At 55.9% G+C, this 23,900-nt stretch overlaps 10 protein-coding genes across 10 annotated transcripts; 4 read left to right on the top strand and 6 right to left on the bottom strand.

Annotated features, from left to right (window-relative positions):
* The first annotated feature begins 114 nt into the window (after positions 1-114).
* GUITHDRAFT_152432 (hypothetical protein) lies at positions 115-597 on the top strand. Its single transcript, XM_005833167.1, has 3 exons — positions 115-250; positions 300-398; positions 449-597. The coding sequence occupies exons 1-3, from the start codon at positions 179-181 to the stop codon at positions 569-571; spliced, it is 294 nt and encodes a 97-aa protein (XP_005833224.1). The 5' UTR covers positions 115-178; the 3' UTR covers positions 572-597.
* A 25-nt stretch (positions 598-622) lies between these two features.
* On the bottom strand, positions 623-1,577 carry GUITHDRAFT_107856 (hypothetical protein; the record flags this gene model as incomplete). The annotated part of the gene is made up of 6 exons (XM_005833166.1): positions 623-668; positions 712-807; positions 847-907; positions 949-994; positions 1,039-1,305; positions 1,353-1,577. 6 exons carry the CDS (start codon positions 1,575-1,577, stop codon positions 623-625), a joined length of 741 nt encoding a protein of 246 aa, XP_005833223.1.
* An 829-nt stretch (positions 1,578-2,406) lies between these two features.
* GUITHDRAFT_86768 (hypothetical protein) lies at positions 2,407-5,207 on the bottom strand (the record flags this gene model as incomplete). The annotated part of the gene is made up of 6 exons (XM_005833165.1): positions 2,407-2,567; positions 2,617-2,676; positions 2,835-3,029; positions 3,075-3,480; positions 3,585-3,662; positions 4,363-5,207. The coding sequence occupies 6 exons, from the start codon at positions 5,205-5,207 to the stop codon at positions 2,535-2,537; spliced, it is 1,617 nt and encodes a 538-aa protein (XP_005833222.1). The 3' UTR covers positions 2,407-2,534.
* A 1,528-nt stretch (positions 5,208-6,735) lies between these two features.
* Positions 6,736-7,795, bottom strand: GUITHDRAFT_157754 (hypothetical protein; the record flags this gene model as incomplete). The annotated part of the gene is made up of 7 exons (XM_005833164.1): positions 6,736-6,765; positions 6,813-6,893; positions 6,936-6,996; positions 7,047-7,165; positions 7,220-7,295; positions 7,357-7,709; positions 7,790-7,795. The coding sequence occupies 7 exons, from the start codon at positions 7,793-7,795 to the stop codon at positions 6,736-6,738; spliced, it is 726 nt and encodes a 241-aa protein (XP_005833221.1).
* A 1,504-nt stretch (positions 7,796-9,299) lies between these two features.
* On the top strand, positions 9,300-9,746 carry GUITHDRAFT_60115 (hypothetical protein; the record flags this gene model as incomplete). The annotated part of the gene is made up of 4 exons (XM_005833163.1): positions 9,300-9,407; positions 9,459-9,554; positions 9,601-9,652; positions 9,706-9,746. Coding segments are annotated over 4 exons (297 nt in total), but the record flags the coding sequence as incomplete, so codon positions are not given.
* A 2,266-nt stretch (positions 9,747-12,012) lies between these two features.
* GUITHDRAFT_107852 (hypothetical protein) lies at positions 12,013-14,036 on the top strand (the record flags this gene model as incomplete). Its single annotated transcript, XM_005833162.1, has 6 exons — positions 12,013-12,337; positions 12,400-12,456; positions 12,504-12,751; positions 12,968-13,024; positions 13,072-13,385; positions 13,460-14,036. 6 exons carry the CDS (start codon positions 12,013-12,015, stop codon positions 14,034-14,036), a joined length of 1,578 nt encoding a protein of 525 aa, XP_005833219.1.
* An 802-nt stretch (positions 14,037-14,838) lies between these two features.
* Positions 14,839-15,727, bottom strand: GUITHDRAFT_152429 (hypothetical protein). The gene is made up of 5 exons (XM_005833161.1): positions 15,675-15,727; positions 15,455-15,620; positions 15,343-15,411; positions 15,201-15,301; positions 14,839-14,929 (listed from the first exon to the last, which is right to left on the bottom strand). Exons 1-5 carry the CDS (start codon positions 15,683-15,685, stop codon positions 14,857-14,859), a joined length of 420 nt encoding a protein of 139 aa, XP_005833218.1. The 5' UTR covers positions 15,686-15,727; the 3' UTR covers positions 14,839-14,856.
* An 897-nt stretch (positions 15,728-16,624) lies between these two features.
* On the bottom strand, positions 16,625-17,833 carry GUITHDRAFT_70716 (hypothetical protein; the record flags this gene model as incomplete). The annotated part of the gene is made up of 3 exons (XM_005833160.1): positions 16,625-16,922; positions 17,027-17,113; positions 17,166-17,833. 3 exons carry the CDS (start codon positions 17,831-17,833, stop codon positions 16,625-16,627), a joined length of 1,053 nt encoding a protein of 350 aa, XP_005833217.1.
* Positions 17,834-21,252: 3,419 nt separating this feature from the next.
* GUITHDRAFT_107850 (hypothetical protein) lies at positions 21,253-21,799 on the top strand (the record flags this gene model as incomplete). Its single annotated transcript, XM_005833159.1, has 2 exons — positions 21,253-21,408; positions 21,467-21,799. The coding sequence occupies 2 exons, from the start codon at positions 21,253-21,255 to the stop codon at positions 21,797-21,799; spliced, it is 489 nt and encodes a 162-aa protein (XP_005833216.1).
* A 135-nt stretch (positions 21,800-21,934) lies between these two features.
* GUITHDRAFT_138346 (hypothetical protein) lies at positions 21,935-23,287 on the bottom strand (the record flags this gene model as incomplete). The annotated part of the gene is made up of 2 exons (XM_005833158.1): positions 21,935-21,952; positions 22,013-23,287. 2 exons carry the CDS (start codon positions 23,285-23,287, stop codon positions 21,935-21,937), a joined length of 1,293 nt encoding a protein of 430 aa, XP_005833215.1.
* Between the last annotated feature and the right edge of the window lie 613 nt (positions 23,288-23,900).

The following is a 23,900-nucleotide window of genomic DNA, read 5'->3' as shown; positions in this document are numbered from 1 at the left end:
ATTCAAAGCGAGTCCGAATGCTGTGGTTCCTAGCGATCGAGAGTTGGAAGTGATCTGCAATGGGCTTACTGCAGTGATCAAGGGGCTGCTGACCTTGGACCCTTCTGCTCGCATGTCAGCGTCTCAAGCCTCGTCACTCCAAGTCTTTGAAGACGCTCTTAGTTTCGCAGAGGTCAATATGGACACAATCTACTCGAAACAGACACATCCGCATCACGAAATGTCTCAAGCAGAACGAATTCACCTGCAGGTTGGGAATGTAATGATATCTCTTGGGTTTGTTGTAACTTCCTCACCAGGCATCTCAGTATGAGATGGCAATGCAGAGAAGACCTGTAAGCACAGCAAGGCAAGCTTTCCTCAACTGTGCAGCACGTCGGCAATCGATGAATCTTAGGGTAACTTGACCGTTCTGAGCATGAGATGTTCTAACAAGATTATTCAACAGTTGAATGTTTCAGACATGAACGGGTACTCTCCTGTCCACTGCAGCCCGTCGGTCCCTCAGACCACAAGTTCGATGCGGCGTTCGCACAGCACCTGTTTTCTAGAATGCGAATCTGTTCTATAGTAATCGTTTATTGATTGATGGAGGGAAATTGAATGGTGTAAGGGCAATTTCCTAAGAGACTTCGCGAGCCTCATCAAGGAGGACGAGGATGTCAGCCCTTCGTGCTGTTAGAGTGAGAAGTCACATCAGAGCAAGATAACCTTCCAGCTCTCTGCGCCAGGTCACGAGGCGTCTCCCGGTTGGCGTCCTGTACGCTCGTGCTCGCTCCGCTGTCGAGCAGCAGCCGCACAATCTGCCTTGGACGTCACTCCTTGTGCCACCTCCTCTTCACACACCTCAGCATGACCCTGCAGCGCAGCTTCATGCAGTGCTGTCCGCCCTGTTCGCCGCCCCACCCTGCCACCTTGAATCAAAGAATTCCTCTCATCCACACTCACTAGCCGACCCGTCCACGTTTGCTCCCATGCCGAGCAGCACGATCACCTGCGAGAGCATGAGAAGGCGTTTTGAGGTACCAGCCGACGTACCGCCTCGATCTTGCCGCTCCTCGCTGCCAAGCACAAGGCCTCTCCCTCTCCACTTCTCTCGCTCCTCTTCACCTGCTGAAATGTTTCCGAAGCCCTTGCTTCAGCCTCCACTTCCTCTTGCATCGGAAGGGAGCCAGGTCGTCCCTCCACGTACTTCACTGTCTCCTCTGAGCTCACGGTCTTCAGCTCGTCCGCCGAACTCTCCCTGAGCATGTCCTGCTGCTCTTCAAAGATCTCTTGTATGGACTGCTCAGCACTCCACGCGTCCTGAAAGCATAAGCTCAGCAGGTTCTGTCCCGTCCCCTCACACTCACCCCCTTCCTGCTCGCGGCAGCTTTTGCCTTCCACAGCCTGAGCTTCAGTTCTGTGGAAGCTTCGTCCTTGACAACCTTCTCCCAGTTTTCTTGCGCTTCCTCCACATAAGGATCTCGATTTTCACGCAGAGCTCGGGCTTTTCTCTTCCACCTCATTAGCTTCTCTTCGCTCTCCTCCAATCTCCGCTGCACCAGCTCCTCATCGGGAACATCGTTCGCGTTCATGTCCCTGGCTCGAACCGCGAGGATGCCGCGGGCACCAACGTTTCTCAACGAGCATGCACGTGACTTGAGAAACGTCGGACAAGGCGAAGCACTTCGCGGGCGGGGACAGGTCACATGGGGTCAACACCGGACAGGAGAGGCAACTTCAGTTGAGGGGGAGCAGCGGAGAAGTGGATTTCTCACCTTCCGAAGCTCAGTATCAGAGCACCAGCAGGGGACAGCTGCGTGAGAACGACACATACCAGGCAGAGACAGGCAGCAGGAAGGCTCAAGGTGACCGGCCCTTGTATGGCTCTTCCACTTCGCCCTCGCCCTTGTTCGCCCCAATGCATTTTCCTCACAGAAGCTCGCTCGCTGAAGATGGGAGGTCTAGCCAGACGTCTTCCTGTGCTCTGCATTGACTCACATCTTTCTACTCCTTGTAGCTATGCATTGACATCTCCCAGCTCCTTCCTCTACCTCGCGTCCTCTCCCCCCTCCTTCCTCCTCTCCTCGCTCCTTCCTCGTTTCAACAAACTCCTCACCAGGCCCGCCCCGCCGGGATGGGGCCGAAAAGCGAATGGACGAGGGAAAGGCAGAGGGAAAGGAGGGAGGGAGAGGGCAAGGTCGTTGGAGGGAGGGAGGGAGGAGGGGAAAGGGAGGACAGGAGGACAGTCAGGGAGGCAAGATGGGAAGTGGGGAGGAAGGGAGGAGGTTAATGGGAGAGGGGTATCGGAGAGGGGTGGAATAGAATGCGAGTGAGGATTGAGTGATGCTGATAATCTGACAAGAGACATTGTGGGGCTCTGAGTACTTGTCAGGAGACGATCCTTGCGATGCTGGAGGTTGTAGGAGTGAAACCTTCTTCAATGAATCATCTGTACAAAACTTGCACGCCCAAGGTCAAAACTTGGCCCTCCTTGCCGCACGCCGCGTTCTCTTCCTCCGTCTCCTTCGATGCCCATTGGCGAAGGCTGATCAGAGGTTTATGAAGTCGTTGGGGTGGTAGACCTGCGGGAAATTTACTGCCAACAAGGGGCTGCTGCTCGTCGATTCTCACCTGTAGACTGCATACCACGATGTAGATCACCCAGAGTGAGAAGAAGACGCTTGCGCACAACTGCAGCAAATTCAATGATATACACGTTTGCAAGTTGACAAGATGAAGAGGAGGAGAAAGTGTGATGCAAATGCAGGAGGAACGGAGTTAGAAAGGGAGGAGGAGGAGGAGGAGAAGGAGGAGGAGGAGGAGGAGGAGGAGGAGGAGGTTGAACTCACTCTGCTCAGCCATCTCGGGCCTCCCAGTTCGGTTCCCAGCGTCAGGCGTCTGATGGCGATGATGACGAAGGCGGCGGCTGTGAGGATCGAGAAAATGAGGACGTTGAAACCGAGGGCTCCCGACTGAACCACAAACGCCCCTGACGTGCTGTACTGCTCGTACAGGTCCCACGTGCTCCCGTAGAGGGAGTGCCACTGAGCCGTCGGCCCCGACACCTTCCACTTGATGGCCGCGATGACCCACGGGAGGCCGAGGCCCAGGAAGACGTTGACCGAGTTGCTGCCAGTCACGTTACCCAACGCGTTGTCGGCCGTGGAGTCCATGCGGATGGCGATCATGGAGGCGAAGGTGTCGGGCAGAGAGGTGCCGAGGGCGACGATGGTGATGGCGGTGATGGCGTCATGCAAGCCGACCAGGCACCCGAACACAGTCGCCATGTCCCCGACCAGGGCCGTCACTAGCCCGATCATGGAGAGCGCTACCCAGAAGCAGGCCCATCCTCCCCAGATCCTCCCAGGGGGGATGCAGGCGGCCAGAAGCTTCCAGCCGATGGACAGAAAGTGCATGACGCACTCGAGCAGACCCGGGTCGTAACTCTCGTCCCCCCCGTTCACGTTGAGCGCCTGCACGAACTGCTGCGACCAGCTGACCTCCTCCTCCTCGCCCTCCTCGCCCTCCGTTGCCTTGCCGCGGTACTGGAGGTCAGACTCAAGCTTCACTCGGATCTCGCTCGACTCCGACACCTGAACTCCCTCGTGCTCCTCGTAGAGTTTGACGGTGAAGAAGAGCGACCTGGGCTCCATGGAGGGGAGGAGGCGTACCTTGATCTGCTTCAGCGACTCGTGGGGCAGGAAGTCCAACTTCAGTTCCATTTGCTTGTAGTGCTTCCCACTCACCGCGCTCCCGTCTTCTGTCACAACCCGCACCGTCGAGGTGTCGGCGAAGCTGCGGTGACGCTGGATGAAGAGGATGGCGCGGCTGTCGGTGTTGGGGAACGAGACCTCCTTGGAGTTCCACGTGAACTCGGGCCCGGCGAGCTCGTCGCTGACACAGACGATGGCAGAGGCAGCCTGCGGGTGGATGCGGGTGGGCGAGTCCTCGCTGGGCTTCAGCTTGACGGTGAAGTAGGAAGCCTTGTTCCAGTCAAAGCTGGGGATGACGGGGATGATGACGGCCTTTGACGACTGACCCTGATGGAAGGTGATGGTTCCTCTCGAGCTCTTGTAGGCCTCATCTGCCTTCACCGTTCCATCCTCCGTGTAGAAGTCTACGTGAGCGATCGCATCGAGGTTTCCTCTCCTCTCCACGTTGACCTGAGCCTCTCGCACACTCCGAGGGAATGTGTACTTGGTCGCTTCCCACATAACGGTCGACGAATCGCCGTCGCCATCCTCCTCCAGCGGCACGATAGTCGAGGACTTGCGAGTAGCAACGTAGTGGGAGAGGTGACGGTAGTCTTGCTTCTGAGCAGACATCATCTTCATTGCCGCGCGTCGGTGAGCCAGGTAGCTCATCTTGGTGGCTGACTGCTTCGCGTGAGTGATCGCCTCGATCGCGCGGCTCTTGTTGAACTCTCTCAGGCGAGGCCCCTCGGCTTCAATCCCTTCCTCCTCCTGTGGAGTTACTTCCATCGCCGACCCCGCGTCATCCTGCTTGCCATCGTGCTCGAGCTGAGACGGGTCATGGTTCGCACCTCCGTCCTCGCTTTCGGGGAGCACTTGCGACGACGACGCGTGCCGGTCAGCGAGGTAGACGAGAGCGACGAGGAACGGCATGAGCGCAAGGGTGACCACCGCCTCCCAGAGATCGATCACGTCCTTGGTGTTCACCACGAGCACGATATAGAGCCAGATGTAGGCGAAGAGGGAGTGAAAGGAGGTTAGCAGAAAGACGGACACTCCCTTCACCTTGCGGATCTCATTCTCAGGGATCACCAGCATGCAAAGCCCCGTGATGATGTAGAGGTTGAACGATGCTGAGCCCAGAACGGTTCCAGGGCCTAGGTCACCAGAGAAGAAGTCTCGTCCCAGCAGCTCGATCAAAGCAAGGAGGATCTCGGGGGTCGAGGACCCCAGGGCCATGAGCGTCAGGTTGGCCACGGCTGGGTTCCAGATGGGAATGTCTTGCTCGTCGAAGACAACCTCTCCTTCGGGAGTCCTCCTCGCCACCCTCTTGCGGTACGTGGAGTTGGTGATGGTGTCGATGCCGCTCATGAAGGAGTCGCTCAGTACCGAGATCCCGATGAAGCACCAGAGCATTCCGACGAGGTAGAGGAAGGCGCGGAAGTTGCTGTCCCACTCGTACTCCCACGGGAAGATGGGGAGTATCAGCCCTTTGCACCTACCATCCCATGGGCCCGTGATGTTCTCCATCCTCGTCGACCTAGCAGGTAGAATCTCTGTGCATGCTCTACCCAGACTGTTCGCTTCCTCACGGATGCAGCAGCTTCTCCTTTCGCTCCGTCACTCCATCGTCTTCACGGGCAGCACCTCGGTCCCCTTGACTCGCTCTGTTGCAGAGACGTGTCGGTCGTCGCGAGAACTCCAAGTTATGAATGAAACTGTTCACGCAGAATGGTCTGCCACAAAGACAGTCACACTGAAGCATCGGAAGGTATTGTAGTAAAAGATATCTTCCCATTCACAACCCTCTTTGACTCCTTTCTTCTCTCTCTCACTTCGTGAACACCAATCACTTTGTCCTCAACAATCATGTTGTACTACGACATCGTCATATCCGAACCATCATGTCCATCACGCGCAGAAGATCCGTCTACAGTTGTTAGGATATATTCTGTCGCCATCTACAGCTTCAACGTCTCATTTGTAAACTTCGTCAAGTCTGTTCATTCCTCTCGTGCGGGGATGCTACAGGCATGCGTGTCCCGACAGTCACATGTTGCTGTTTCACATTCCTAGAGCCTCGCACTACGCCTGTTCCTCTCGCCTCCTGCTAGTGTGCCACATTCCTAGCTCTTGACTGATGCACTCATCTTTACAAGCTCGTTTCATGTCTGCCGATCCGACTGCTCCTATCTGATTGTTCTCCCGCTGCTCTCCTCCCAACTCTCTCTCCTCCCTAGCGTCCCATTTCATCGTGCGACCTCCTTTGCTGATTGTTTGCCCCTCACTGCATATCGAGTAAAACACAGCAGCTCCTCCTATCAGCTCCCTCTCTCGGCCCTCTACCTCTCTCTCACCTCCCCCCTCCCCTCTCAGGCTCCCTCCCTCCCTCCCCGGCTCGGCCCTCAGGCCTCGCTTACCTCCCTCCCTCCCTTCCCTCCCTTCCCTGGGCCTCCCTCCCTCCCTCCCTCCCTCCCTCGCATTCCCTCTTCCTCTCTCTCTCTTTTGAGTTCGGAGCCAAGTTCTCCCCTGCCATATCTCTTTCTGCTTGTCCCCCCGTTTCTTCAGCCTATGCTGACCAACGGTCGAGGCTGAAACAGTAGTAACGGTAATAGCCCCGGGGCCCCGCCGGGCCGCCGGGCGGGGAGTCCTGGCGCGGGGCCGGACGGACCAGACTCCAGGCTCCGGGAGTCCACGGTGGCGCCTCCTCCGGGACTCTGAGTCTCGTACGGCACCGGGTACGCCGGACCGTGACGGTCCGATCCGGCATACGCCAGAGTACTGAGTACGGTCAACTTGGCAACGTGACTTCAAGTTAGCAATCTGACACGGGCCCGCCGCCGCCGGGCCCGGGCCGGGAGCGGCCTCGGCCGCGGCTCGCCGGCCCCGGCGCTGCAGTGCCAGAAAGTACAGGCACTGCAGGAGCACGGTACGGTAAAAGTACAGGTGAAGTAATTTTCATTCGATTGCGCTGTAGCCTGGATTGGCGCTGTCACTGAGCCTGCTACACTGCGGCGGCGATTCCTGCTTCAGCGGCACTGCGACAGTGTCGGAAGTTTCACAACCGCCGGGTGTTGTAGCTTCCGCACTGCAGAGCGTCAGGAAGGTCGGATGTGAGGCTGAAAGTTTCCTTACGTCTTTGTTCGGACACTTCAAACCGAGCACGTGGAAGGGAGTCTCTCCTGTGGCGGAGCAGTCGTTGCAGAGCACCACCACCTGCGAAGCAGTCACCTCTGTTGCTACTATACAAGTGTCGACCTTCATGTCTCGATACTCCTCGGGCATCGGAACCTGCGCGACTTCCTCGTCTATCAATGTCCTGACTTGCGTTAGGACGGCTAGCTCACCATGGACAGTCAGCAAGCTTACCAATGCCTCGAAGGATCTCCGATTGAAACCATGCAGATCGGGCATCGAAGAAGCTGGGTGCGAGATCGCAGCATGGAGTGCAAGCACGTGGAGTGAATGGCATGACCGCAGCGAAGGATCTGGAAATAAAAAAGATTGAAGTGAGGATACGAGCGAAATCGATCCTCCATCACTTTGCAGACTGTGGTTGATGTGAAGAGGTCCTCCAGGCACACTGGACAGTTCCGATGCATGTTCTGTTGGATACATCTTTGTTGAATGAGATTAGATTGCAAAACTTGCAAATGAAGATTGGTCGAAAAGAGCATACCTGTGTTGGTCCCGCAGCGCGTTTGAGTAACAGCAACCACATGTATCGCAGTGAAAGAAGTTTTCCCTTCCTCCCTTTCTGCATATCCCACACCCGTCACAATGAAAAGGCTCTCCCGAGATATTGTCGTCGAAGAAATTGCAGATGGAGCAGAAATATTTCCCAAAAGCGTTTCCACACTCCTGCCCGATGCACGCTGGCCCCACAGGTTGAACCAGACCACACTCAGCACACTTGACCTCCTTCACTGCATGCCGATCGATCGCATGATCGCTTGCCTCGTCATGGCAGAAGCGGCACCAGAAGGTCTTCTGACAGCACGGCCCAACTAATTGACAACCCCTGCTGTAGTGCTTGCACCCTCGTGAAGGGCCTGAGTCCTCCCGAGTCTCGTCCTCAGCGCTGTCAGACAGTTCAATGCTATCTGTCCTACTTTCATCGTCGCCTTCGGATGCATGCTCTTCATCATCATCAAACTCCCCCCCCTCCCCTTCGCTCTCCTCTTCATCCCCTTCTCCATCAGCACCTTCCTCCCCCTCCCCCTCCTCCAGCGGTTCATCCCTTGAGCAAGCATCTTCCTGCTGGGCTCTTTCGATCTCTCCTGCCTGCGCTTCCTCCTCCTCGCCCGGCGCATCGCCACGTGGATCGCCATGTCCCGGCATTCTTTTGAAGGCGTCACACGTATCCTTCCAGATACGCGGAATCAAACTTAGTCGGTACCCCGGGCCCCACCCGTACTACACGTTCATGAGGTGGGCAGTACCCCCTCCTTGTACTAAAAGTACCCCTCACTTCTCATATTCCGACCCCACCACCTTTATTCTATGCCCTTCTCCCCATGCTGCTCCTGTGTCGCTGGTCATGAAGCTCCGCCCCGCTCCCTCCGATGTCTTGTGCTTCTTCGTCATGCTGCCTCCTCCAGCCTCCTCATGAGTCCAGCCTGCTCTCATGCGCCATGCTGCTGCATCCCTGACCCTCTCGTCCTCTGTGCTGTCGTGCTGTCTCAGGACCCCTGTAGTTTATCTTACCCTTGTCTTCTGCTGTCAAGTGCTTCTGACGTTGAGCTTCTGAGTGCATCGAGTGGTCTCCTGCTTGATGCATCATGTCTTGAAGGATTGTCACCTGTCCCTTCCTGCGGCTCTTTACCACCTCTTGCATAAATTGGCTGCTGCAGCGCCTGTAAACCTCTACGCCCCCTGCGCTTTGTTGTGCCTGTTCCTGTGTTATGCAACGATTTGTCTCTGGAACTTTGAAATCATGGAATGCCCAGCCCTGTTTCGACTTTTGCACTTAGTTCGGTGGCTCTTTTGTCTATTTTTCTCCCTCTGTTACGAAAGATTTTCAAGCTATTTTCTGACATGCTTGTTTTCAGTGCGTGAGATGTTTCCAATTTCAAGATAAGATATCAAGCATGCACGCCTTCTCTTTCTTGTCTCGAAATCAAATCAGCATGCATCAGACGCCGAGATACATATCCCATCTCGTCACGAGCTGGGTGACAGAAACCTTATCCACTTCAAGATGGTTGTGACGATTCGCATGTAGGCCTCTCGCCGAGGGCCAGGAGCAGCAGCCAGGTAAACCGAAGTGCTGAGCGTTCGTATGCTCACACCTGTCTAGGTTATCATCAGTGGTAAGAAAGCCTTTGAGACATGAGGTGCTCAGTGAACGTTGGTCTGCGCCACGTGGTTTCTTCACGGCCAAGGTGAAGGCAGAGCACTTGCATCTCCGAACTAACTTCTCAACCAAGGCCAACGCAGACGGTGCGACGGCACAATCAGATCAAGAGGTTTGCTTGTATGACTGTCGTAGAGAAGCAATTGATGTGATGCAGTTGTCATCGAAGCAAAAGAGGATCCTCTTCATCCAATCGGCGGTCCCAATGATGTACTTCCACGTTTCTTCTTGTGTCGTTTGCTGCATTTGATCCTGCCGCCAGCGGCTTCGGATTCATGGACAATGTTGTCATGATCACAATGGGAGACCTGATAGACTCGACCCTGGGCGTGACTTTCGGGCTCAGCACACTGACTGCTGCAGGTTTCGGCCAGGTTGATCATTGCTTGTACCTGTAGGAACTTAACTGAACTTGATCTGGTCAGATCTTCAGCGATGTGTCTGGCGTTTGCTTCGGAGGAACCGTCGAGGCCATCTTTCTTCGCCTCGGGCTGCCAACGGCTAAGTTAACCTCCGAGCAGGTGAGCTCGCGCGCGGCGCTGAACCCTCGGGCTGAGCAGAGCGCAGGCACAACTAAGGGTGACTCGACTCGTGTCCACGTTCGGAGCTGCTTGCGGCGGTAAGTTGAGGCTTTCCGATCTTTCTTGCTACCTGGTGATTGTTTGAGGAAAGTGGTTGTCGGATGTCTGCTCGGAATGAGTACCTTGCTCCTTCACAACAAGGTTGGGCGAGGACTCGCAATGTTGCTCCATCTCATCTTCTACTTGCTATCCAGGAAGAAACGGAAGAGAGGAAACACGAGGCAGAGTTCAACAAGATGCTCGAGTCAGAGAACAAAGCAGACCTGAAACAAGTACACGCGATAATCCTTCCCTTTTCCTGCCTCACTGACCCCTCCTATTGCAGTACATGACCAAACTTCGTAAGGAGCTCACGATGGCTGAGAAGGCTCTAGAGCAAACTGAGAATGCGATTGTACGCCTGGCTCCCCTTGTGCAGGTAAGATTGCTGCAAAACTAAACCTTCCCTCACAGTTTCTGCCAGTCCCCAGAGCAAGCGCACGTTGCCAGCTCTGCTCTCCAGAAGCTCAAGAGCTGGAGGAGTCAAGACAGATTCCCCGGGGTGATCTAGTTGTGCAGCTCTGCTGTTGCCCTTCTGACCCTCGCATGCAAACAGGACAGGACTGACGACCCCCAGCGCGACGAGGCAACAGAACGCGCCTTGGCCTTCCTTAGGACGCGCAACAGTATCGCCATCTCAGAGTTGCCGCCATTCGCTCACACAGATGATCTCCAAGACAAGGACAAGGAAGGTGAACCTGACAAGTGATTCGAAACCTTCCGCTCCTCAGATCGGACCCGTGAGCCCGCCGGGGTTGCAAGTTAGCACAGTCGCCGTTGGATGAAAGCGTCACTCCGATCAGCACCTAGCGGCACTCCGATCTACGTACCTGGTCGTAGCCACTCACTGGCATGATAGCATTAGTCATCATTGTGGTACCGTTTGGATGTTACATGGTAGTCCGGCGGCGGCCCGGCGCCGGGCGTCCGATGGCCCGGTCCGATCGGACCGGCCCGGGGCGCCGGCCCGCCGCGTAGCCTTTGCTCCTCATCCCCGCTCTGACACTAACGGACTTCTGCCAGCCAGTCTGCCAACTGTCTGCCAAGTCAACGCCCGTATCTGAAAATGCACGAGAGCGAAGACGATCAGGAATAGGAGGAGAGAGGAAGAAGCGAAGGGGAGAGAGGAAGAAGCGAAGGAGAGAGAGGAAGAAGCGAAGGAGAGAGAGGAAGAAAGCGAAGGGCAAAGAGGAAAGAAGCAGGAATGAAGGAGGTGATATGATGAAGGAGGTCAGAAGCAGGAGCAGAAACCAAGGTGATGTGTGCTGGGTAATGACGAACTGTGATGGATTGAGGAAGCCAGGCAGGGAGTGAGAATGATGCATTTTCATGTTCGTTGATGCAGGGAGGATATGGGTGGTATAATGGATGCGAGGAGATGTGAGGGGTAGACAACTCGACTTGGATGGTTGTGCAGATTCAAGTGATGTTCAATAACATTCGTTTTGTTTTGCAGATTCCAAGGATAATCTTTCACCGTTGTTGACTAGAAGAAGTACAGTGCAAGTCACTTGAATTGGGTCAGCCATGCACAGAGTGCGAGCTGAAGGTTGAAGTGTGAGCTAAAGCCTTTTTGACTTGGACGCAGAGCGAGGGAAGAACATTCTCTATCAGAGAGAAGTAGCGCAGAATCATGAACTCCATCGCAAGAAGCTTGAGGGAATGCGATCTCATCTCCGAAGCCTTGGCCTCACTGCCCAGCCAAGAATGATCCCCAAGGTGAGCTCGCAGGCTCGCGTGGGAGGAGGAGGAGGTGAAGCAACTGGTCAGGTGGTACGCGCGAACCTGAAGAAGCGAGTGCGGGAGGACGAGAGGCTCGCGGAGATCGAGACTGAAAACGCCAGGCTGCTGCACCAGATGATCAAGATCATGGACTCTCCGGACGTGAAGCATCGCATGCCGAGACATCACGTGACATGTCACGTGCGTGTTGAGTCTCGTGACTTTGAGGGCAGGCGAGCAGTTTGAACATCGCGGTGAGGAAGCGAGAGATGGAGAGAATCAGCCAGCAGAACCTCAAGATGCTCAAGGCCTTAGAGACCACCCCGCCTACTACAACTCGAGGTCTACCCCCACCCTCTCCTTTCCTCCTCCCCATCCACTACACCTCAAGGTCCTTCCTCTACCCCCACCTCTTCCCTCGCGTCCCCCCTCAAGCTTCTGCTGCAGGATTTGGGAAGCGGAGAGGAAGGAGACGGAGCACATCCTGAGCTACATAGGGCTGTACCCTTACACGGATGGACGAGGCGTGCTCGCCAAATCTACTTCACCATCCAAGGAAGACATGGACGATGCTTGGCTTCGAAGCATATCCTCCTTGTAAGTGAAGGGCCTAAATGTTGACACGAACTCCGGAATGATGATGGAGATGATGATGATGATGATGATGGAGATGATGGAGATGATGATGATGGAGATGGTGGAGATGATGATGATGATGATGGAGATGATGGAGATGATGGAGATGATGGAGATGATGGAGATGGTGGATGATGATGATGATGATGGAGATGATGGAGATGATGGAGATGATGGAGATGATGGAGATGATGGAGATGATGGAGATGATGATGATGATGATGGAGATGATGATGATGATGATGACGGAGACGATGGAGGAGAAGACGGTGGTGCTGGTGCTGGTGCTGGTGCTGGTGCTGGTGCTGGTGCTGGTGCTGGTGCTGGTGATGTAGGTGGATGAGGCGAGGATTAGTTGGTGTTTATGATGAGTGATGATTTTCTCAAGGTCGAGAAAGTCTGCAGTCTCCTTACCAGAGCTCACCAAGATGCGATCATCCGGACGGTTTTCAAGGAGCGACACGAACGAGCCATGGAGGCTTCCGGTGCTAGGGAGAGCGACCAAGAGGAGCGAGGACAAGTTTGTGAATGAGTCCTTGGACTCTGCCGCCTCCCTCGACTTGCAGCCCCTAGCTCAGTCTGACCTCAGCTCAGCTGCGAGGGATGGCAAGCGCGTTGGCAGGAGCGTTGGGAGGGAGGTTGTTGGTGGAGGCAAGGTCGAGAGCTTGTCGCAACATGAAGAAAAGGAAAGCATCTCGTCTCCTCTCAGCCTTCGCCAACCCTTTGAACTTTCCAACAAGGTGCATTCCTCTCCTCTCCCTCCCCCTCGCCTCTCCTCGCCTCTTTCCCTCTACCCCTCTTCCCTCACGTCCTCTTCTGTCCACCCCTCTCCTTTCCTTGGGTCTTAGCCTTTTGCCCTCCCTTTCATAATCTTTTTCCTTCTCCTCTCCTCTGCTTCTTCCTTCATTTATCCTCCTCTCGTATTCTTGCCATCTTGCATGACTTTCATCAAGAAGGAGAAGGCAAAGGTGAAGGAGGAGCAGGAGGAGGAGAAGGCGAAAAGCGCTGTCAAGGTTCCTCAAGATCTTCTTGCTTACTTTGCTCATGCTGGGTGAAGCAGGAGGCTGATGCGCGTGCCGAGCAAGGGGTAGATTCCAAGGACAGCAGAGCCGCTCATGGCAAGGTCGTTACATTCAAGAAACCTTCCATGTCAGAGGAGAGTAGCGGCAACGAATCCAGCAATGGGGAAGAAGAAGAAAGTGAAGGAAGGGAGAGAGGAAGACCTGCGAAGAGTGGGTCTCCTGTGCTGAAGAAGCCAGCAGGAAAGCAAGAGGAAGCGTCGTCCGGGTCTGCAAGTGACGCAGAGGCAGGGCAGGAGAAGCAGGAGAAGGATGGCAGCAAGGAGTTGAAGGAGATGGCAGAAGAGCACGGGGGGTGGGGCCGTTGACTGGGAACGAGAGAGGAGGAGGCGCAGAAGGGGCAGGAGAAGGTGCAGATGAGGTGACCAGGGAACACGATGGTGCGTTAGACAAGCAGGTTGAGGGAGAGGAATCGAGGCAGATGCCAAGCGTGCGAGACTTGACGCAAGCGAAGCCCAGAAGCGATGAAGGCGATGAGCTGAAAAATGTGAAGGAGACTGAGAAGAATGAGGAATCAGGAACCATGGAGGTTCACAACGACGAGGCGAAGGCAGAAGACGTGAATGAAGAGGCGAGGGCGGAGAAGGAGGAGAAAAATATTGAACAAACGACTGATACAGCGAAAACGACACAGGAAGCTCCATCTGATGCAACAGGCGAATGGGAGAACAAAGAACAACCAATAAGCACAGATGACAACGAAGATCAACCCGAGTCAAAAGAAATCCTCAACAACATCCAAGACAAACCACCAAACGGAAACCAAACAAAAACGGAAAATGAAAACAAAAAGAAGCCGGAGACGGGGGCAGAGGAGGACGGGAAGGAGGCGAAGGCGGAGGCGGGGGCAGAGGAGGACGGGAAGGAGGCGAAGGCGGAGGCGGGGGCAGAGGAGGACGGGAAGGAGGCGGGGGCAGAGGAGGACGGGAAGGAGGCGAAGGCGTAAGTTGAGTCTCGTGTGTGGGATGTTTTTCTCAGGATCATCAGAGGACTCTTGTAATGAGGGTTGCCAGCAAAGGACAGGCATCTGAATCGACATCTCGTCAAGTCAAGGTCTTGGTGTTGCGCCTTCGGGAGAGCAGCAGGCACATTGGGGGGATCATGAGAGCAGGGAGAAGCAACAGCTGAAGCGCTTGAGTCGGAGCAAGGGGAGGGAGCACAAGGAGAAGAAATGGAGGGATGGGCACCGGAAGGTGTGGATGATGCGGGAATTTGAGGGGAGTCAGCAGCAGCGACATCAAAGGGGTCGGACGAGGGAGAGGTGCTGGAGGGAACAACAGCGCAGTAGACGCTTGGAGAGGCATTGCAGGGAAATGAAGTGTAGGCGGCAGAGGAGAGGCAGGCGGATGGGAGTGGCATAGGGCGAGGGGAAGGTGAGAGAGGAAGTGACAAGATGGCGGTGAAAGAGAGCTGGAGGTGAGATGTGCGTTAGAGCGAGAAGCCTTCAAGGTCGCTGATAAAGGGAAGAAAACTTGCACAAAGGTGAAGGGCCGGGATGAAGGAGGAGGAGGAGGAGGAGGAGGAGGAGGAGGAGGGGAGTAAACGACAAGGTTGAAGGGAGGAGTGAGCTGGTCGCGGTCGTTGGTGTAGATGGAGCGACGATGAGGACGAGACAAGCGAGTGAAGGAACAGGGGGTAGGGAGTGGAGGAGGGTGGAGGGGGTAGGGGATGGTGGAGGGGTATGGAAGGGTGGAGGGGGTAGAGGAGGGTGGAGGGGTAGGGAAGGGTGGAGGGGGTAGAGGAGGGTGGAGGGGTAGGGATCATGTCTATTGGATTCTTCGGATCAAAGTCAGCCCGTCTCTCACGGGCAGCATCACAACCTCCACCCTCGCGTCTCCTCTGACATGGCAGAGTGAGGCGAACGAGATGGAGAGAAGACACAGAAAAGAACAAGAACAACAAGATGAGACTGGGAGTGGAGGGGATGAAAGGGGGGAGGATGAGGAGAGGAGAGGAGGTGAGGGAAGAGGATTAGGAGAAGATGAGGAGGATGACCATGGGGAGAGGAGGGAGAGGAGGGGGTGAGGTGGGGGTGATGAGGGGAAGAGGTGGGGGAGAGTATGGGGAGGGAGGGGAAGGGAAGGGAGAGGTTCGGGGGGATCTTTCAGACCTCACGAGTTGGTTGAAGGCGTGCATTGCCTCCGCATACTTGTCAGCGGCGACGAGGGACATCACGCCCTTCCTCTGCAGCTCCTTGTTCCTCTCCACCCTCTGCTCGCCAGTCAGACCAGCGTGAGAAGAAGAATCATCACCTCCGTCTGCGATAGGCTGTAGAGCTCCGCGACTCTCCCTTTCCATAATGTGTTGTCCACCACGAGCACCTGCTCTCTTGTCACCCTACAGCTCCTCCCTCCTCCTTCTTACCCCTCCTACTCTCAGCAGCTCTTTCTCCATGATGCGCGTGAAGTAGGTGCTGTACTGCTTCTTGTTTGCATCGAGGAAGATGAGGTCGAATTCTCTCGTCCTCGTGCCCGTCAGCTCATCCAGCACGTCCAGCGCGTCTCCTTGAATGAGCTCCACCCGCTTCCCCCTGCCTCCAGTCAGACTCGCCTCCCTCCCTCGCCTCCTCTTGCTGTGCGGTCACCAAGGGCACATCTCGATGTTGTTCTTCGCTATGGCCGCGACCTCGCAGTCTCGCTCCAGGCTTGTCACCTTCCCCTCCTCCCCGACAGCTGCGGCCATGCACAAGGCCGTGTATCCTGTGAAGCAGCCGAGCTCGAGCACCTGCTGATGCGCTCGAAGGAGTCCAACATCGGTGGGGGAGCAGGATTGCGAGAAAGAGGAGGGGGGAAGCGAGAGGTGGAGGGGAAGGAGAGGTTGGGATGGGGCTGCGGAGGAGGAAGAGGAGGAGGCGGGGGAGGAGGAGGTGGTGAAAGAGGAGGCATTGAGTTTGGTTCACCTGCTTGGCGTTCATCATAGCGATCAAGCTTGCAATGAACTTGGCCTGCACGACTCCGCTCATCATGTGCGCTCGTTGAGGCAGAGCCCTGGCTGTCTCCTCTCGCACTCGCTGGAGGTAAGGATGCTCCGCCGACGAGTGCTCCTCCGCGTACTCTGATGGCATCGATGGGTGAGGAGGAGAGGAGAGAAGGAGGGGAGGCAGTACTAGCGTTCAGATCATGCTCTTGTCCTAGGTGGTTCCTCTCGTCCAGCGTCCTCGCTCCTCTATCTGTCATCTCTTCAGCTTCTCCTCCCACGCACAAGCTCGCTACCTGCATCGCTCGGCTCCTCGGATTTGCTTCTCCCTTCCTCCTCCTCGAACTCCGAGAACTCTCTGCGTGATTGAGTTACAAGGGTAGACAAGGAGCATCGTTACCCGTTGGGCAGCAAACCCAAGCGTGAAATTGCCACCAGCGACTTAGCATGGCAAGCCTGCAGCAGGTGAGAAGAAGCAGCTCGTTTGCTTCTTCCTCACCTCCAGCGCCTTTTCTTCTTCCTCGAGCTTCTTTCTCGTCACCACCACCTCACCTTCAAGCCGAGCTATCCTGCCCTCCGACCTGCTTCCTATTAGCCAGCAGACACAGCAGGTCCTCCTCACAAGGCCGCGAGTCGTTGCTCCTCCTCCTCCGCTGCTTCCGCCGCCGTGTCTTTGGATTTCTTTCGCGATCGCAATTCTCTGCGAAGGGACACCTGCAGCTCCTCGAGTCTTCGTTGAGTCTCGTCTCGCTGTTCCCTCGCTTTCTTCTCGTCCGCACATTCAGAGCAGCAGCAGCCGTCTTGCCGGATCGCACACTCCTGACACTGGATGTACCGGCGACGAGCGAAGGGACGAGGGCAGTGAGTGTTGGCACAGTCAGTCTGCACGTCCGATGAGCAACCGCAGTTGATGCATCTGAGAGAACCATATCAGCGCACGTCTGATGCTCCTCCCCACTCCTCTCCGACACCCGTATCCCTTCTTCTGGCTTTCCTATCCTTTCGTCAACCCTCTCTCACCTTGAGAGAACTTCTTCTCCCACTCGCTGTCCGAGCCGCTGGTCGAATACGTGATTCACTCCCAAGAACTGCGACCTGCTCGAGTTACTCGCCTCACTCTGCCTCCTCCTCCCTCTCTCTCCCTCGTCCTCACCTCAACTGTTTCTCTTTCACGTATTGCGCGTAGTTGACTATCCCTCCTCTCAGAGCGCTCACGTTCTTGTAGCCCAACTCCTGGATGATGTAGGCGTTGGCCTTCTCGCATCGGATTCCACCCGTGCAGTAGGTCAGAATCTCCTTCTCCTTGCTCACCCCCTTGAGCGTCTCCTTCAGCGCATCCCACGTGTCTCTGAACGTCACCGTGTCCAGCGCCTTTGCCCCCTTGAACAGTCCGACCTCGCTCTCGTAGAAGTTGCGGATGTCGATCAGGATCGGCTTCGCGCCCTCCTCCTCCTTGTTCAGCTGCTCTACCTTGGAGTGCCACTCTGCTGGCGACAACTTCGCACCATTTTCTCTCCAGTCGAGAGACCTTGGAAGGCCATCGGCTAGCACGTGCTTGCGAGGTTTGATCTGCAGCTTGCTGAAAGGAGCGTACTCCTTGCTGAGAGGCTCGTCGCAGTTCAAGTATACGCCGTCGAGCTCGCTGTGGGCGGTGACAGTCTGCTTGAACAGCTCGAGCATGTTGTCGGGGACAGACACCTGCGCGTTGATTCCTTCTCTTGCTACGTAGACGCGTCCCAGCACCCCCAGGGGTTCCCAAGCTGCTCGCAGCCTGCGTGCGAGGTCCTCGGGGTCTTGTAAGGGATGCAGGCGGTAGAAGGAGACCATGATCCACTGCTCGGCCTCCTCAGGCCTGAGGCCGTTAGGAAGAGCGCCGTCAGCAGCGATGGCGTATCCTCGCTTCTCCTCCAGGTACGCTGAGAAGCCGGCGGTGTCCACGACTTGCAGGCGAAGCTTTCCGATGCCAGAGCTCCTCACCTGCTGAGCTTCTGCGAACAATCGCACGAGCTCCTCGTCTGTCTCGACAAACAGCAGGTTCCCCTCCTCGTCCCCTCGGTCTTGCCCTTCATCAACCTCCTCTTCCTCCTCCTCCACATTGTCTACTGACCCCATCGCCTGCGTGGGACGCACCGCTAGTCGATAAGCGTCTTCCGGCAAGGAGGCAAGAGGATGCGGCAGCTCGCGGATGAGAGCTTGCTTCAAGGCTCGGAGTGACTGGAGCTCTTCTAGCTCTAGAAAGAGCCTCGTGTGTTTGAACCGCTTGGCAAGCTTCAGCTCCTTTCTGAAAGCTGGAGAGAAGGAGACGACGATGGGGCGAAGCTCTCCGATTGCCACCCTCCTTGCGATCTCGAGGTTCTTCTCTCTTCTCTCCTTGTTACGAAGATCGACATCTACTGCTGCACATCGCAAGGTGACGCGAGGGTTTCTTGAGAGCCCTACTCGGATTCTCTGAAGCGTCGAGGAGAACCGTGCGAGTCTCTGGGGCTCAGCCATGCTTGGTGGTGACCATGGCTGCGTGGGAGCAAATGCAAGGACGCTTCCTAAAAGACTCAACGCAAGCAGCCCGAAGTACACATGGCATTTGTTTAGCCTGTGAAGCATGCTGCAAACATAAAAGTCAGTAATTATGCTTTGAATCTCAGTGCACACACACATCAATGTCCCTCACACCCATTCCCGCTGAATATTGTGCTGATTATGCAAAAGCTCCTTATGCTACTGCTACTGCTGCATGTGCTGCTGCTATCTTGCACAAAAAACTGTTCCTGTTTCAATTACAAACTCTGTCACAGACTCAGTATGTGTCGAAGTGTATGGGCGTATGAGTGTATGAGTGTATGAGTGTATGAGTGTATGAGTGTATGAGTGTATGAGTGTATGAGTGTATGAGTGTATGAGTGTATGAGTGTATGAGTGTATGAGTGTATGAGTGTATGAGTGTATGAGTGTATGAGTGTATGAGTGCAAGGTATATCAACAAGGTTTCTCTCATTACGTGAAGTGCATGTGCTGATGAACTTGTGATCTTACTAATTAGGTGGGTAGGGGTGGGATAAGGAGATGGGTACAGGTCGAGTTTAAGGGGTGGGGGTGGTATCAAAGAGAGGGTGGGGGTAGGGAACGGATGGATCGAATTTCGGGGGCCACAGCCATGCACAGCAGCTGACAACCACGAACAGAGCGGCTGACGGCCCGTCGGACCCGGCCGGGCCGCCGGGCTCCTCAACTTCGCCGCGGCCAAGCCTCGGGCCCCTTCCCGAGGCACCGGGCCCCTTCCCGAGGCACCACGCCGCGTGAGTGAGCGGCGGCCGGGCGGTGATCGGACCGCCACTGCCGCCTGTGACTGTGACGCCGCCGGGCCGCCCGGGCCGCAACTGTTGAAAGTTAGTTCACCCCGGCCCGGGCCCGGGGGGCCCCCGCCGTCGCGACCGGCGGCCAGAACGGAGCCGGGAGGCGAGTCAGCGAGGCGCCGGAGCGCCGGGCCCGGCCGCGGCGGCGCGGCCCGGCGGGCCGCGCGCGGCCGCACTCAGCGGCCCGTGCCAAGCCTTGAAGTCCGCGGCCGTCCGAACTTCGGAAAGGCTTAGGCCCCGGACTCGCCGGGCCCGCCGGCCGGGCCCGGCCGCCGCCCGCGCCCCCCCCCCCCCCGGGGTCCCCCCGGCGGCGGGCCCCGGCGGCCCGGGGCGGCCGGCGGCTGAGCGGCCGCCGGCGGCCCGGCCCGGGTCACCGGGTGATCGGACCGGCGGTGCCTCGCCGGCCCGCCGTGGGCGCCGGGCCCAGCCTGTCACAGCCAGTATGGCTGCTGAGCCTCGGACTCACCGGGGCTCCGACTCCGGGCGCCGGGACTGGAGGCCGCGGCGGCACGGTGTCCGACGCCGGACCGCCGCGGCCCGGCCGTACCGTAGTACGGTACTGTGACGCCGCCCGGCCGGTACTCAGGGCCCCGGCCCGCCGGACTCCCGGTCGCCGGGACTCGGCCCGGCGGCGAGTGACTCCAGGCTCACCGTGGCACTGTCCGATCATCGGATGTCGGACTCCCGGCGGAGCCGCTCGGAGCCAGGGGCCAACGGGGTCGCCATCCGAGGGGCGGGCCCGGCCGGCCGCGCCTGGCGGCGCCGCGCCACTGCCAGCCCGGGCCCCGGGCTCAGCGGCGGCTAGTGCGACCCGCGGCCGGGCGTGACTGCGGCACTGCTCGGACGGCAGTGGCGGGCGCCGCTGCGCGCCGCGCCGCGGCACGCGGAGTACACTGCCCCCGTGAGGGCCAACTTGCGGCCCCCGGCCGCGGCGGACCGTCGCCGTGACACGGTCGGACATTCAGGGCCGGCGGCCCGCCGGCCCGCCCGGCAGGCGGTTAGTAGCGTCCAGTCCTCTTCCCCAAACTTGAATACACGGATTGGAGATTATTATCATATTTACTACCCATTTCAATGAGGTTTACTACACATGAAGATGACAGAGGTCCGCTTCCTTGTCATGACCGTTATTTGTAACGCATATTTGATTTCGTCATGCATTCCTACCCCCACCGCCTCGATTCCGGCAAGTTCCAGGGCTACGCAGGCAATCCACCCGACTTCTTGGATTTGACCTCCATATCCCCTGACAGTGACATGCACCCAAACTCGGACATCGTGACGAAAAGAAATATTTTGGTCTGCAGCTGACCCTCACAAAGTTCGGCTAAAAACAATTTATCGCAACGATCTCTTACTACAGACAATTGCTGGCATCCATGAATGTCCCCTTACACAGTTAATTCGAGAAAACTATTTTAATAAGACATATGTATTATTGTATAAAACCTATAATAGTGTATCAAACCTTTTCATGTCCAATTCTGACCAACATTCTGTCTACCCCTTCTTTTCCCTTCATATGGAGGGGTTCATATCGACTTCTTGCCCTCTTCACCAGGGTTACAACACGCCGGTTATTTGAAAGGCTCTCTTTTTGAGGTTTTACTACAGGTCATTGGGGGTTTGTATGCTGGGGTTCTCAATTGCCTTTCTCATCGCACGATTTTCTTTCACCTCACTCCTCCTGCAGCACCTCTAGCGTCACTAGCGTTACTAGCGTCTTCCCTTCCACACCCTCTAGCGTTACTAGCGTTACTAGCGTTACTAGCGTTACTAGCGTCACTAGCGTCGCTAGCGTCTTCCCTTCCACACCCTCTAGCGTCTCTAGCATCTCCAGCGTCTCTCGGACCTCTCAAGCCTCCTTGTATGAACTTTGGGCTACCTTCAAGTGAAATGAGGATCGGACAAAAAGAATCGAAGATCATCAGCATTGCGCCGAGAGCAAAATACTCTGATAGAGAACCGGAAGGAAAATCGATAGTGAATTTGACTGTCGACGACATATCCGAACTCTTTGTTATGCGACAATCTGATGCTGCAAAGTACCTGGTAAGAATCAGAATCATTTCTTTCCATGCGAACCCACACTCATGTTTTGTTCTTGCAGGGCATTTCCCTCACGAGCTTGAAGAGTTCCTGCAGAATGTTGGGATTGGCCAGGTGGCCATACTCAAGGAAACGAAAGCAAGTTGGCGATCTTTGCTTGATGAAAGATGACAAGAAAGCAAATGTCGACCAGCAGACTGCTCCGAGTGACTCGGAAACATCCGACGACGAGATGGAGAGCCAAGATCTCAAGAGCTTTATCAACACCCAGAGCCAAGAGAGCACTGGACCCGCACAGCAGAGCAAATACAACAACGCACTTTCTTTTGTGCACCTCAAGGATTACCAAGAGCTCTTGTTCCTCGAGGCCTTGGAGCACGTGGATGGCAAGTAAACTGATGCTCTGTATGTACTCTAGTGTAATCTATACATCTATTTCGCCGTGAACAAGCTATAAATCCTCATGATTATACCAAATCGTTCCTTCTTGTCAAAGAGACATTGTTGACCCGCTCTTGCTTGGTTCAATTCAATTTTGCACTTCCACCTGACGGTAGTTTTAGTAAAGAAAGCAATGACACTCCACGCAAGTGGGTTAAAAGCTCACCACTCCTGCTTGACAGTCGGGATCGTCGACGTCACATGATCCGATGGGTATGAGGCATTGAGGAGCTGTAGATGGCAGTGACTGCCATAGTCTCTCGACGGCTTCGATGTCGCGCTTGATCTGCTCGCAGTAGCGAAGGAGGGGAAGGTTTTCTGTGAACCGAATGCCTCCTGGTCCCTCTTTGAGAAACCTGCTGTCGCCGGGAGTCCCGAACGGTTCCTCGATGATATGTCCTACTTCCTCAGAGCCGAAGAGAGCCCAACAAATGAGAGGATGCGAGATCACCGCCAGCAGGGGGCCGCACTGAGGCACGAGGTAGATGGGAGCCGTGAGAGTCCAGATGGAGAGAAACCTCGAGGTGTGACGAGAGTAGGAGAGAGGGACGGGAGTTGTCGCCAGCCTCTCCGTGATTGTGATCACCTTGTTCAGCTCCTGGATGTGTTGCTCTGCTCTCTCCCACACGAGGTTCATCGTCACCTTGGGTGAGTTAAGCAGAGGGGAGATAGCAGAGGACAGCAGCATGCAGAGGTGCAGGGGCATGTTTTGAGCCTTCTCAAGCTGCTTGATGTCCTCCTTAGGTAGCATCTTTGAGAGCTCCACCATGCTGTGCTGTCCTCGCAGGTGCTGCTTAAGCGCGTAGGGATAGGCCGTGAGAATCTGGAAAACCCTCAAGACGATATGATCGACCTCTGTCACTGACGTTGCTAGCAGAACCGCCATGGATCGGCAACGCTTGTGCACTGCTCCCCAGGCTTTTCGAGCTTCCCAGTACCTCTCGTACCCTGTGTTGGTCCTGAACGCAATCAGCAGCCCCAGGAATGATCCCGTGATGGTGTGAGCGTGGCCGTGAGCGGCTGGGAACGTAAGAGGCGACAAGGCGTAGAGGACAGCAATTCCCGAGCACACAAGAAAGTTCACCACCAGGCGAGGAAAGATCCTCTTGAAGACGCGAGAGCGAAAGATGGTGAGCAAGTTGGTGCTCCAGTAGTCGTCTGCATACCTGGAGATTGAGGAAAGTCGTCTGCCATCGTCTGTGAACCTGTACAAGGACGACAAGTATTCATCGGAGGCTCCGTTGGGAGATTTGTTCGCCCGATGCTTACTGAAGAACGACTCGATCTGAGTCGAACGACCGCGAAGGTCTCCGAGGTCTCCGACCAAGATGCCGTTTGAGGGATGCGGAGCCTCGTTTCTGTCCTTGTCAGGTCGGAAGAAGAGCCGCAAGAGGTTGGCTCCTCTCCGCCCGTCTTTGTCCTTCTTGTCCATTCCCACCATTCGCACACATCCCGCCCGTCTGATGCTCTGCTGTAAAGTTGCCCGCGCTTGACTTGCTTGCAAGAACTTGCTAGGAGAAGGAGGCCCAGCGGGCAAGAACGAGACGGAAAGAGGGAAGTTGAAGGTACATATGCATACAAGAAGTAAAGACGACCTGCTGCACGTATTAGGAGGAATGATGCCGGTCAAATGTGCATTACAACTTTCGAGTTGACATTAACAAACGAATTGAGCTCAACTGATCGCAGCGACGGGTTGTTTCATGTTTCTTTTCTTTGAGCTTCGAAGTTGGCCATCATGCTGCATATTAAAGTCACTACAATGTTCAATCTCAGCGCAGCTGCGAGCATCATCGAGCTAGTCTGATCTATCGACCCTGTCCTTCATCTCTTCTTTGTCCCTGTCCCTCCTCCTCACTTCCACCATCCGAGGGTCTTGTTGTTGATTGCTCCCCTTGCAACACTCCAATTTGCATGACCCCACCCCTTCTGCCTACCTCAATTTTACACCACCCCTCCCGTCATTCTCTCAATTTTACACCTCCCCAGTAGGTGATATAAAACCATGTCAGAACAGCGATCTAGCGTTCATGTAGGAGTTGAAGATGGCAGAA

This window comes from Guillardia theta (genome assembly GCF_000315625.1).
Source record: "Guillardia theta CCMP2712 unplaced genomic scaffold GUITHscaffold_31, whole genome shotgun sequence".
NCBI lineage: Eukaryota > Cryptophyceae > Pyrenomonadales > Geminigeraceae > Guillardia > Guillardia theta.
Note: the sequence above shows the minus strand (reverse complement) of the source record. Positions and strands in the feature narration are given on the sequence as shown.

Coding starts and splice junctions, on each gene's coding strand:
- GUITHDRAFT_152432 (XM_005833167.1), top strand. CDS start 179: ATGGACACAATCTACTCGAAACAGACACATCCGCATCACGAAATGTCT. Junction 251..299: donor CAGAACGAATTCACCTGCAG/GTTGGGAATGTA, acceptor CTTCCTCACCAG/GCATCTCAGTATGAGATGGC. Junction 399..448: donor GGCAATCGATGAATCTTAGG/GTAACTTGACCG, acceptor ATTATTCAACAG/TTGAATGTTTCAGACATGAA.
- GUITHDRAFT_152429 (XM_005833161.1), bottom strand. Junction 15,412..15,454: donor AGCTGCTGAGAGTAGGAGGG/GTAAGAAGGAGG, acceptor ACAAGAGAGCAG/GTGCTCGTGGTGGACAACAC. Junction 14,930..15,200: donor GCCTTCAACCAACTCGTGAG/GTCTGAAAGATC, acceptor CTGCCATGTCAG/AGGAGACGCGAGGGTGGAGG.